Consider the following 13,906-nt stretch of genomic DNA (forward strand, 5'->3'; position numbering starts at 1 on the left):
CCTGACCCTCCCTGCAGTTAGTGGGAGTTTTGCTACTGACTGAAATGTGGCTTCCTCGCATAGGAGGAATCCTTGAGTAGAGTAAGAGACAATAATAGCTGCTACTCTACACTGCCCTTCTCCCTGTAAGAGGTACAAGATGTGTTAAGGGCATCTTTTTACTCTGGTCATCCATGGCATAAGTTACATTGTGGGAACTGGCCCAGAATCAGGAGATCACAAAAGTGGCTCAAAGCTGAGGATCTTGGCTATGGTCTTCACTGCAGCAGGCCCTTCCATTTTTAGCATAAGTTATTTTAAGAATGGAGCCAGATTCCTTTGTCTTTTCTTTATTGTTTTTAAATACAAAAATATAAATTCTCAGAATAAATATACAGATTTACAAACATCTAAATTATGAAAAATGAAGGGGAAGGTCTCTTAGAAAATGCTAGAAGTCAAAAATAACTTGGGGAGTTATGGGGAAGAGGCAAAGGGATTGGGAGAGGATCGACAATGGGTCTGTGAGTATGTTGGGACCAAAATTAGAAAGGGAATGACAGCACAGCTTGTAACATATGCCTTGTGATACTTGTCATTATATGCAGTGAAACAGAAAGAGAAATTATTCATTTGCTTTTAAACATGTAGCAAGTTCCCTAAAAAATCAAATATAACCAAGCAATGGAAAATACGGGCATATTTTTCAATTCAGTATTTAAATATCACACCTACTTTTTTGAGCTAGCCCTTCTAATTTCCCCCTAAATTAAATGCTATGAAAATTGTATCTGTGCTGAATTACATGATTGTCAACTATTGTATATGTATATTTTCATGAAAAAACATGAAATATTAAAATATGAAATATTGAAAATAATTCAGATATCTAACATAACATAAATACACTGCTAAAGAGCTACATAATGCACTGCCTTCCTCATGACCTTTCTTACAGATCATCGAAGTTTAAACAGAATACTTTACATCAGATAAAACTTGTAATAAATTCAGAAAAGTGCTTATATATTGTTTCAACTGAATTTTAACTACAATATTTATCTAGGAACGCTATCTGCACAATATCACAGCAATATCTAACTAGTATTAACTATCTGATTTTTTTTATTTATATCAACTAGAGATACTCACATAAGTAAAGGAGGACAAAATGGTGTTATGCAAGATAGCCAGTGTAATGGGTGACTGATATTTGGTTTGGAGAAATCTGATGGAAGTAGCTCACCAAAACCATTCTGAAATGTCCTGGAAAAATAAATAGTTTTGAGTTAAAAAGACAAAAATCTCTTTAAGAACAAATATGAAACACGAGAACTAAAAAAGTTTATTTATAACTTATTTGTTTACTCCCATTTGATCAGATGTGAAATTTTAAAAAATCATTTTATTTCTTAGATACTGGTAAATTTTTTGCAGCTAAGTTTTATACATAACTGGCACTGTAACATAGACAGTTAAACACACTGGTTTTATTATATCGTTATTTTTAAATAGTCTCTTTTCAACATAAGATTATGGACTGAAAGTAGGCTAAGTAACCAAACTAAGTTACTTTTTTGTCAATAGTTTCCATTACCCTTCTCTTTATAGATAATTAGTAGGGCATGTTGTCAACATTATGAGTAAACTCTGCAGGATCACTACCTTTTGAGGTGGTGATGACATATCTCCTGCTAGACATGCTACCGAGATATCTACTTTGGATTAAATCAGGCAAATTTGGGGTCAGAATCTTTGGCCATGCTTTACTGGCTCAAAACAGATGGAAAGCTAGCTTAGACAAACAGCTAGGATTCCCAATACAAGGAGAATCTCTGATTAGCATAGATGGCTCAGTGTCATCCATTCATGGCCTTCCCAACATAGGGGAACATTCTAGAGAGAAGGCAAGGTGTTGCCAGATTGCACTGGGGGTCCCACTAGTGCTGGCGCATATTAGAGCAGCCCTGTGGCTCCTCTAACACATGCCTAGGGACTATGCCCCTTTGCCTCCCCTTCCCCATCTCTCATGTGTGTCAGGGCAGCTCCGGCACACTTGAGATGATGTAGTTCCTTCTCTCCCTCCCATTCCTCATATGGAATTCTCATTTCAAAAACTTTCAATCCCAATTTTTAATATTTCTTTTTCACATACACTCTTGTGCATCTTATACTGTTTCTCTCTGGTCTTCGCTGTTCTATAAGAAATGGGTGGGATTTTCTAAAATGACTTAATGGTATCAGATGCCTTTGAAAATCCTATTGTATATAACCAGTACTATCTTGCAAAATCAGTCATGATAGGTTCATTTTCTCTCTGATGTAAAACCATTAAGCCAGATCCTTGTTGCTAAGTGCCCTTTGCACTGCTCCAGCAGTGAAAAGGCACTTAAAGCCACCTTCAGCAAATAAGGGACGATTCTCATGGGACAAATGAATCTTTGCTTGGCATAAAACTGGCTTTACACCACCTGCTCCTCTAACTTGGCAAATGGGACAGAAGGGGGCATGCCACAGTCAGGTGGTGCTGAACCCTGGGAGACTAATATAACCGCTACAGCTGGCATAACTCAGAGCAGCCTGGAGTCTGCTTTAAATTACACCAAGGTAGTTTCTCTTTCCTCAGCTGCGCCAAGTGTGATCTTAGGGCTGTTCAGGATCTTGGGAACTGACTTCAATGTAGTTACGCCAGGGGTGAATTTGGCCCAATATATCTAAGGAGAAATTACACACCAATTTCCTTCTTCCTTCTACTTTGTTTCAAGTGCTACCAAAATTTCCATAATGTGTCTCTGATTTGAACAATTAATAACTGAAATTATAAATACTGCCACATCATTACTGTGTGTATATTTTTTTTAAAAAGCCTAGGAAATTAAAAGAAAAGGAGTGAGGGCAGCCAGCACTTGGTTTCTGTTTAAAATTTTCAAATTTCTTTCAGAATAAAAATCTGAGCTTTAGTTGGGGACAATGGCTAGGGTAAACAATGTAACTATTTTAATAGTCTCATTTAGTTCAGAAATTTTCTTCTACACCATAATAGTAGCTTTCCTGGGATGCTCCAAATTCAGGGGTAATATAATATTCTGTAATTCTCTACGCTGAACAGTGCTGGTTGTTATTGGTAACATTTATTATTTGTATTGCGTTAGCACGTAGGAAATCCAGTTATGGACCACCGCTCCTATTACCTAATTATACATATCTAGACTCTGCCTCCTTAATCTAGAAAGAAGGATCAGCCCTTCCCTATAGGGCAGTGGTTCTCAACCTTTCCAGACTACTGTATCCCTTTCAGGAATCTGATTTGTCTTGTGTACCCCCAAGTTTCACCTCATTTAAAAACTACTATTTACAAAATCAGACAAAAAATACAGAAGTGTCACAGCACACTATTACTGAAAAATTGCTTACTTTCTCATTTTTACCATATAATTATAAATCAATTGGAATATAGATATGGTACTTACATTTCAGCATATAGAGCAGTATAAACAAGTTATTGTCTGTATGAAATTGTAGTTTGTACTGACTTTGCTAGTGCTTTTTATGTAGCCTGTTGTAAAACTAGGCAAATATCTAGATAAGTTGATTTACCCCCTGGTAGACTCCGTATACCCTTTGGGATATATGTATCCTTGGTTGAGAACCACTGCTCTAGGGTACTTCATCACCCCAATGTTTTGTAGATTTGGGTGTTTTTGTTTGTTTGTTTGAAGTTTATCCTATTAAAATTCCTTTTTCCAGTCCCACTAGATAAAGTTTAGAGATACAGACAAATTGTTAATGAAGTCACTCCCTAGTTTTTAGTGACTCCACACACACTTTAAAAAAAAAAAATCCACCCTCTCATCCATGAACGGGGAAATGAACCATAACACTCACCTTGAATTTCTTAGGAAAAAGTGGCAATTAAAAAAAAAAATCAATAGGCGTTTTGCCACTGACTATAATGCGAGCACGATCAAGCAGCTTTGAGTGGAAAGGGTGGCATATACCAAGCAGGGTACACAACAAAAGGGTAAGGGATCATTACAACAGTAACATTTAAGCTTCCTCAATAATACACATGAAGTCTTCTGAAGGCTAAGCATAAAGATAAGATTGTAAAGTAGGTAAAGGAAAATAAAAATATTTTCACAAGGAAACTGTAGAAGTTTTAAAATGCTGGCAATGTCCAAGACAAATTCTTACTCACTGTAGCTGTGTATAGAAATAATTTTTCCCCCCAATTTAGCCAAATAGGCTGTTACACCTCTTAAAGAATCTGCAGTAATGGAAATAGCAATTATTTACTTCGATGAAAACAGGATTCCTTAATGGAAATCATGATTGATAAAGTCTGAGTAGTAATAAGCGGCCACATTTTCTCTGCTGGTAGTATATGAGCTGTTGGGGAAATTTTTGGAATACAGCAGTTTGTTAAATACAGTCCTTGAGAGCTCTCTTAATGTCAAGCAGGTGGCAGAGACTTTTGGATTCTGAGTTATGAGGTTTGGGAGAGCAAACTTCTAGGCAGATTTCAAAATTGATGTGGAAACCTGTGATTGCTTTAAGGAAGCACATTGTCTAAATGTAACATCATCTTTAAATATTATAAAGAATGAAGTGTCTGCTAATAATGCAATAATCCTTTGGTGCCAGCAGTTCTCAGTGTCCACTGCTGGCAATGTAATTCTTGCCAGAAAGAAAATGTAACTCTGTGCCAGACAGTTTAATTCAACTGCTCTTCTGACAGAAGTATAGTAATAGCTAGTAGAAAAGTTGTTTTGACTATAAGATATATTAAGGCAGCTGCCTATAGTCTCAAAGTGCTGGATAGCATCTGTGAGAGTATTTAATACCACAGCAAGATCCCAAGTTACAGTAGTTTTATTCTCTCTTAGAGTATGACAAGGTGAGAATTGATCTTGCAAGCCTCAATGCAGGTGTGAAATGATGAGATGCCTACAAGATACACATGGTGTTTCCTTGTAGATTTTGAAGGACTTGGTAATCTAAACAATTTAAAATTATGGATAATATGCAGCTGCATGAGTTGTAACTTGTTTTTCTTAAAAAATAGAGGTACTTCCAACTGCTAAAAGAAAAGAAAAAAGTTGGAATCTCTAAATACTCCTCTCAGCAGTCATGCTATCATCCTGAATTTTTAATTTGTAATAGCATCTCCTGATGTCTAATACATAATCATCTGAAGGAGGGCAATTAGATCTTTTTCATCATCTTCAGCAACAGAGGGAACTGATGACTTCTTGTCAGCATGAGGCAACTGAAAACCACTCTGCTCCGCTTTGAGCTACCCTAAGTATATCGCAGAGGGCAGTCTCTATTTTGAGGGATTAAGTGCGACTTTAATTGTACATAAACCTTGTGCTGGCCTTCTGAATAGGAGAGAATTTTACTCTGTAAGCAGAGGAGGGAATTAAGGGTACAATTAAATCCAGTTATCCACTGCCTTATCAAGATATACATGCTGCCAAGGTTCGCTAAAAGCAAATTCTTGTCATGTGAAAAGCATGAAGGGAATTCTACATATCTGAGGGTTTCGAAACATCATGACAATGTTTAGCTGAATACACCACTTCCCTGATGTGGTTTATTGATTTAAGTGCACATCTCAGCTCTCCAAGGAAATACAATGGTTATTACTATCACTTGGGTATGGGATGTTAAATACATCATTTTGTCAAATTGTTCATGTTAAATTGCTGTGATGTGGCTTGGTCACTTTGTAACATGGTGGACCCACTGGAATGAAGTTTAGAGGCAGGCAGGTTGCATTGTATTTGGGTTTTTTTACATTCTAAGAGGATAATCCATGAAGAATTATCCCGTGTGTCTGGAACTGGTTTTAGTGTTGCAATAGTTGGAAGCTCAGAAGAAAGAGAAGAAAAATGTTCCTCCCTCTGCTGCTAGATTGACTGAATTTTTGTTTAACCAGATCATTTTGAACTGCAGCTAATGAACTGGATAAGAAGTTTATAGAGTTCATTTAAATGAAATTCTACTCTACTAGGAAAATATAATTTATAAATCTTGCATTTCATGGTAATCTGTAGAATGGTAAAAGTGTTCTTCAAACTATTTCGAGGATACAAACTGTCTTTGGGTTCAATCCTGTAAATTGTTGAGAGCCTCCTGAGACATGCTGAATGTCTGAAACAACTTTTGAAGACTGAAAGGTTTACCCATAAAGGATAAAATTCTGTTGTGCATGGTTTGAGACCCACAACTCCCTATCTGGATTATTTTTGATTAATTTGATTGTCTAATGTTTGACAGATTTTGTACGTTTTAAAAACAATTGCCAATAAGTCTCCAGAAGTCCAGTCTGTATTTATGGTATTTACTATGTTTTTTTAAAAAGCAGACTGAATACACAAATTCCATCATTTGGCATCATATTGACACTCACAGGGTTCATCAGCAGGGTTGGAACCTTTAGAATCACTGCACAGACCTCTGCTATTTGAGCTAATGAGGTATCTGACAGCAACAGGAGCCATCCTCTATAGTTGGACCAGAAATAGAAGTCAATGAGACACACCATTTGCAAGCAGATTTCACAGATATTTGCTGACAGCAGAGGAATGGTGAAATTCAGGAATCCTGAGTTCCATTCAACTCTAGAGGGGAGTATACTCCAGTGGGCAAAGATTCTTCTGTCAGTTTTCCTCAAGCCTGATCTCTTTTGCCCCGTCCCCCACCCAACCTGTCCCTGTTACAAGCCTTTAGTCCCAGTCTCCACCCCCTCAGGCATCTCATCCTAATCCCAGTTTCCTTGCCCAGTCAATCCGCTGGGCTCTTTTCCAAGTCCTAATTTTCCCCCAACCTCCATTCTCTCCCTCTCCCCAAATTCAGCCCCAGTCTCCTTTCTCAGACAGTCACAGATCCTCCTACCAGTTCCTTGGCCTATCTGTCTCTCTCCTCCCCCGCCACTCCAACTGGCTCCCAGTCTCCCTCTTCAGGTTTCTGATGCAGTATCAGTCTCTTCCCCAGTTCCTTTGCCAGTCCCCACAAGTTCCTTGTCAGATCTCTCTTGCCTCCCCACGTCCCCATTCTCCTCCCTCTAGTTCCTAGTCCCAGTCTCCTTCTCCAGACAGTCCCAGTCTCCAGGGCCAGATTTACACCTTATGCACCCCTATGCACAGCATCTTCAGTGCTCCCCCACCCCACTACAGCTGATCTTCATGTTTTCCATCAAAAATGGAACTTTTAACCCACTTTTAACTTTTAGATGACCCTAGAACGCTGGTGCCCGTAGGCACGTGCCTACTGTGCCTAATTGGAAATCCAGCCCTGCCAGTCTCTTCTTCTCCAACTTGCTCATTATTGATTTCAGCATTCTATCCCCCAACCAACTGAATCCCAATCACCCTGTTTACCTCACTGATTCCCACCCCCCCCACCTCCTACTCCCATGGTTCCCAGTCTCAGGGTATGTCTACACTACGAAATTAGGTCGAATTTATAGAAGCCGGTTTTATAGAAATTGGTTGTATACAGCCGATTGTGTGTGTCCCCACATAAAATGCTCTAAGTGCATTAAGTCGGCAGACCGCGTCCACAGTACTGAGGCTAGCGTCGACTTCCGGAGCGTTGCACTATGGGTAGCTATCCCATAGTTCCCGCAGTCTCCGCCGTCCATTGGAATTCTGGGTTGAGATCCCAATGCCTGAATGATGCAAAACTGTGTCGCGGGAGGTTCTGGGTACATGTCATCAGGCACCTCCCCCTCCGTCAGAGCAACGGCAGACAATCGATTCACGCCTTTTTACCTGCGTTACCTGTGCAGACTACATACCACGCCAAGCATGGAGCCCGCTCAGCTCAGCTCAGCTCACCGTCACCATATGTCCTCTGGGTGCCGGCAGACGTGGTACTGCATTGCTACACAGCAGCAGCTAATTGCCTTTTGGCAGTAGACGGTGCAGTATGACTGGTAGCCTTCATCGGCGATCTGGGTGCTGGCAGACGTGGGGCTGGCAGACGTGGGGCTGAATTGCACACAGTAGCAGCCCCTTGCCTTTTGGTAGAAGATGATATATTACGACTGGTATCCGTCGTCATCGTACTGCAGTGGCTGTCAATCATGGGCACCTGGGCAGTCTCGACGATGACGGCTATCAGTCGTAGTATGCTATTTTCTGCCAAGCACCCAGAAGATGCCGAGGGCTATCAGTCATGCTGCACCGTCGTCTGCCAGCTTAAGATGTAAAAAACAGATTTGTTCTGTATTCACTTGCTTCCCCCTCCCTCCGTGAAATCAATGGCCTCCTAAACCCAGGATTTTGAGTTCAATCTTTGGGGGTGGGGGGCCATTCTGTGTGACAGTTGTTTGTGTTTCTCCCTGATGCACAGCCACCTTTGTTGATTTTAATTCCCTGTACCTGTATGCCATGTCGTCACTCGCCCCTCCCTCCATCCCTCCGTCCGTCAGATACTAGTTTCGTGCCTTTTTTCAGTCCAGACGCCATAGCACTGGGATCATGGAGCCTGCTCAGATCACCGCGGCAATTATGAGCACTATGAACACCACACGCATTGTCCTGGAGTATATGCAGAGCCAGGACATGCCAAAGCAAAACCAGGACCAGCCGAGGAGGCGATTGCAGCGCGGCGACGAGAGTAATGAGGAAATTGACATAGACATAGATCTCTCACAAGGCACAGGCCCCAGCAATATGCAAATCATTACTGGGGCAGGTTGATACCGTGGAACGCCGATTCTGGGCCCGGGAAACAAGCACAGACTGGTGGGACCGCATCGTGCTGCAGGTGTGGGACGATTCCCAGTGGCTGCGAAACTTTCGCATGCGTAAGGGCACTTTCATGGAACTTCGTGACTTGCTTTCCCCTGCCCTGAAGCGCCAGAATACCAGGATGAGAGCAGCCCTCACAGTTGAGAAGCGAGTGGCAATAGCCCTGGGGAAGCTTGCAACGCCAGACAGCTACCGGTCAGTCGGGAATCAATTTGGAGTGGGCAAATCTACTGTGGGGGCTGCTGTGATCCAAGTTGCCAGGGCAATCAAAGACCTGGTGATATCAAGGGTAGTGACTCTGGGAAACGTGCAGGACATAGTGGATGGCTTTGCTGCAATGGGATTCCCAAACTGTGGTGGGGCGATAGACGGAACCCATATCCCTATCTTGGCACCGGAGCACCAAGCCACCGAGTACATAAACCGCAAGGGGTACTTTTCAATGCTGCTGCAAGCCCTGGTGGATCACAAGGGACGTTTCACCAACATCAACGTGGGATGGCTGGGAAAGGTACATGATGCTCGCGTCTTCAGGCACTCTGGTCTGTTTCGAAAGCTGGAGGAAGGGACTTTCTTCCCGGACCAGAAAATAATCGTTGGGGATGTTGAAATGCCTATAGTTATCCTTGGGGACCCAGCCTATCCCTTAATGCCATGGCTCATGAAGCCGTACACAGGCAGCCTGGACAGTAGTCAGGACCTGTTCAACTACAGGCTGAGCAAGTGCCGAATGGTGGTGGAATGTGCATTTGGACATTTAAAAGCATGCTGGCGCAGCTTACTGACTCGCTCAGACCTCAGCGAAAAGAATATCCCCATTGTTATTGCTGCTTGCTGTGTGCTCCACAATATCTGTGAGAGTAAGGGGGAGACATTTATGGCGGGGTGGGAGGTTGAGGCACATCGCCTGGCTGCTGATTACGTGCAGCCAGACACCAGGGCGGTTAGAAGAGCACAGCAGGGCGCGGTGCACATCAAAGAAGATTTGAAAACAAGTTTTGTGACTGGCCAGGCTACGGTGTGAAACTTCTGTTTGTTTCTCCTTGATGAACCCTCCGCCCCACCCGCCCACCCAGTTCACTCTACTTCCCTGTAAACCAACCACCCCACCCTCCCCTTCCCCTTCGAGCACCACTTGCAGAGGCAATAAAGTCATTGTTACTTCACATTCATGCATTCTTTATTAATTCATCACACAACGAGGGGGATAATTGCCAAGGTAGCCTGGGATGGGTGCAGGAGGAGGGAAGGAAAAGGACACACTGCAGTTTAAAACTTTAACTCTTATTGAAGGCCAGCCTTCTGATGCTCGGGCAATCATCTGGGGTGGAGTGACTGGGTGGCCGGAGGCCCCCCCACCGTGTTCTTGGGCATCTGGGTGAGGAGGCTATGGAACTTGGGGAGGAGGGCTGTTGGTTACACAGGGGCTGTAGCGGCGGTCTCTGCTCCTGCTGCCTTTCCTGCAGCTCAACCATACGCTGGAGCATATCAGTTTGATGCTCCAGCAGCCGGAGCATCGACTCTTGCCTTCTATCTGCAAGCTGACGCCACCTATCATCTTCAGCCCGCCACTTGCTCTGTTCATCCCGCGATTCAGCCCGCCATCTCTCCTCTCATTCATACTGTGCTTTTCTGTAGTCTGACATTGACTGCCTCCACGCATTCTGCTGTGCTCTTTCAGCATGGCAGGACATCTGGAGCTCCGTGAACATGTCATCCCGAGTCCGCCGTTTTCTCCTTCTAATCTTCACTAGCCTCTGTGAAGGAGAAATATTTGCAGCTGGTGGAGGAGAAGGGAGAGGTGGTTAAAAAAAGACACATTTTAGAGAACAATGGGTACACTCTTTCACGTTAAATTTTGCTGTTCACATTACACAGCACATGTGCTTTTGTTACAAGGTCGCATTTTTCCTCTTATATTGAGGGCCTGCCGGTTTGGTGTGAGAGATCACTCACGCAGTGCCAGGCAACAGATTTCGGCTTGCAGGCAGCCATGGTAAGCCACAGTCTTTTGGCTTTTTTAACCTTCTTAACATGTGGGAATGGTTTCAAACAGTAGCGCCCTCATTTCCCATACCAAGCACTCGTTGGGTTGGCCATTTAAAATGGGTTTGCAATGTAAAAGGAGGGGCTGCGGTTTCTGGGTTAACATGCAGCACAAACCCAACTAACCCCCCTCTCCCCCACACCCAATTATCGGGGATGATCACTTCACCCCTCCCCCCGCCCCCCACCGCGTGGCTAACAGCGGGGAACATTTCTGTTCAGCAGAGCAGGAACGGGCACCTCTGAATGTCCCCTTAATAAAATCGCCCCATTTCAACCAGGTGACCGTGAATGATATCACTCTCCTGAGGATAACAAAGAGCGATAAGGAATGGATGTTGTCTGCATGCCAGCAAACACTGGGACCATACGCTGCCATGGTTTGTTATGCAATGATTCCAGACTACATGCTACTGGCCTGGCGTGGTAAAGTGTCCTACCATAGCGGATGGGATAAGGCAGCCCTCCCCAGAAACCTTTTGCAAAGGCTTTGGGAGTACATGAAGGAGAGCTTTCTGGAGATGTCCCTGGAGGATTTCCGCTCCATCCCCATACACGTTAACAGACTTTTCCAGTAGCTGTACTGGCCGCGATTGCCAGGGCAAATTAATCATAAATCATTAAACACACTTGCTTTTAAACCATGTGTAATATTTACAAAGGTACACTCACCAGAGGTCCCCCGTGTGCCCTCAGGGTCTGGGAGCACGCCTTGGGTGAGTTCGGGGGTTACTGGCTCCAGGTCCAGGGTGATAAACATATCCTGGCTGTTGGGGAAACCGGTTTCTCCGCTTCCTTGCTACTGTGAGCTATCTACATTATCTTCATCCTCATCTTCCTCGTACCCCAAACCCGCTTCCCTGTGTGTTTCTCCAGTGACGGAGTCATAGCACATGGTTGGGGTAGTGGTGGCTGCACCCCTTAGCATGGCATGCAGCTCCGCGTAGAAGCGGCATGTTTGCGGCTCTGCCCCGGACCTTCCGTTTGCCTGTCTGGCTTTGTGGTAGGCTTGCCTTAGCTCCTTAATTTTCACACGGCACTGCTGTGCATCCCTGTTATGGCCTCTGTCCTTCATGGCCTTGGAGACCTTTTCTAATATTTTGCCATTTCGTTTACTGCTACGGAGTTCAGCTAGCACTGATTCATCTCCCCATATGGCGAGCAGATCCCGTACCTCCCGTTCGGTCCACGATGGAGCTCTTTTGCGATCCTGGGACTCCATCATGTGCTGATGAGCTCTGCGTGGTCACCTGTGCTCTCCACGCTGGGCAAACAGGAAATGAAATTCAAACATTCGCAGGGCTTTTCCTGTCTACCTGGTCAGTGCATCTGAGTTGAGAGTGCTGTCCAGAGCGGTCACAATGAAGCACTGTGGGATAGCTCCCGGAGGCCAATAACATCGAATTCCGTCCACACTACCCCAATTCCGACCCGCTAAGGCCGATTTTATCGCTAATCCCCTCGGCGAAGGTGGAGTAAAGAAACCGGTTTAAAGGGCCCTTTAAGTCGAAAGAAAGGGCTTCGTCGTGTGAACGTGTCCAGGCTTAGTTCGATTTAACGCTGCTAAAGTCAACCTAAACTCGTAGTGTAGACCAGGCCTCAGTGTTCTAGCTAAACCAGTTCCAGAAGGCCTCCCTCCATCTCCCAGTCTCCTTGCCCAGCCAATCCTAGTGTCCCCCAGCTCCCAGTCTTTCCTCTACTGTTCCCATTCACATTTACTTCCCCCACTCCATTCTCACCAGACTCCATGTTCCAATCTACTCCTTTCCCTCTCCCTGGTCTGGCATTTTTGCCCTCTGCATTCAAATCAGACTCCTTCCTCCTCGACGCTGCCTGGGTGCCACCAAGGGGATCATTGAAAGCACCGGAAAGACAGGCTCCCTGCTCTTAGTTCTGGTGCTCAGACCAGCACCACCCCACTCTGTCTCGGAGCATCTAGGAGTAGCAATTGCAGCAAAAGTCCCTCTGGGTATGTCTGCACAGCAACTAGACACCCACAGCTGACCTGTTCTAGCTGACTCAGGCTCGTGGGGCTTGGGCTGCAGGGCTGTATCACTGCAGTGTAGACTTCCAAGAGCAGGCTGGAGCCTGGGCTCTAGGACCCTCCAGGAAGATTTTTCTTTGCTATGTAGACATACCCTCTGAGCCCTGGTAGCCTTGTGCTGGAGCATGCTCAGTTGTTCTGTGGGAATGGTGCATATGTAATCTGGTCACGTGTAAGAGTGTTAAGGTGTGGAACATGCTCAGTGAAGCTGGAATCTTTGGAGACTTTAGCTGTTAAAATCAAAGAAATCTCTACTGAATATGTGCAAACTATGATTTTCAAAAGCTTATAAGTTGGGTATATATATTTGAGCAGATTTTCACAGAAATGGCAAAGGACATATCGCTAAATTTCAAGTCCTTCCTCCAAAGCATATGGATGCTAGAGCATTCAAATAAATGGTCTGAAAAATTCTTATCATGGGCAAAATAATGTATATTCCCTTAGCTTTGTTCTCGGAAATGGCTGAATTATTTTGGCTTATATTTCCCAGAACAGTTCAACCTGAGACAGACATCTGGCATACAAAATTTCAGCAGAAACAGCTAAAGCTCTGCAAAGTTATAAGCAACTGAATACAAGATCTTATCATGGGAAGTATTGAGAAACTTTAATAATAGGTGGTGCTACCAGCTCTGCTTATAATGCTTTGTATTGAATGCATGAATAACGTCTCACAGAATTTATTGTGCTACTGCCTTAATGTAGACAATATGCCATATTTATTAACATTTAATAATTAGTTAAGTAGTCACCAAATTTCCAAGCTTGGGTTACATCTGATATTCAGAAACTCAATGTTATTTTCTTTGCAATCAATAAAAAAGTTCATGTCCACATTGTCCCTATCACTAGTCATACTCATGTTTATGTCTACTACATATAATGATGTGATAAAAGGTGTAGCTTTTCCAGTCATAGTCCAATATTATTTGTGAACCTGAGCAAATAAATTATTAAAAACAGGTTACTCCCATACATAATGATATAATATGGCCCTAGGAACAATAAGACATGTACAGCAGTTTTGTTGGCATCTTTGACAATCTTAGCAGTGACTGTAAAAGTGAAATAT

General features: G+C 43.5%; 1 protein-coding gene across 8 annotated transcripts in view; it reads right to left on the reverse strand.

Annotated features, from left to right (window-relative positions):
• KIAA0825 (KIAA0825 ortholog) overlaps positions 1–13,906 on the reverse strand; it is a 419,242-nt gene that overhangs the window by 227,555 nt on the left and 177,781 nt on the right. For 7 of the 8 annotated variants that reach the window (XM_005306902.5, XM_065550182.1, XM_065550179.1 and 4 more), the window contains one exon: positions 1,132–1,245. In XM_005306902.5, the coding sequence (XP_005306959.2) occupies positions 1,132–1,245 (114 nt within the window). Of the gene's footprint in view, positions 1–1,131; positions 1,246–9,907; positions 10,522–11,459; positions 12,052–13,906 lie in introns of those variants that run through there. The other variant, XR_010588808.1, reaches the window with a different exon arrangement.

This window comes from Chrysemys picta, chromosome 6, assembly GCF_011386835.1.
Source record: "Chrysemys picta bellii isolate R12L10 chromosome 6, ASM1138683v2, whole genome shotgun sequence".
In the NCBI taxonomy this organism is placed as follows: Eukaryota; Metazoa; Chordata; order Testudines; family Emydidae; genus Chrysemys; species Chrysemys picta.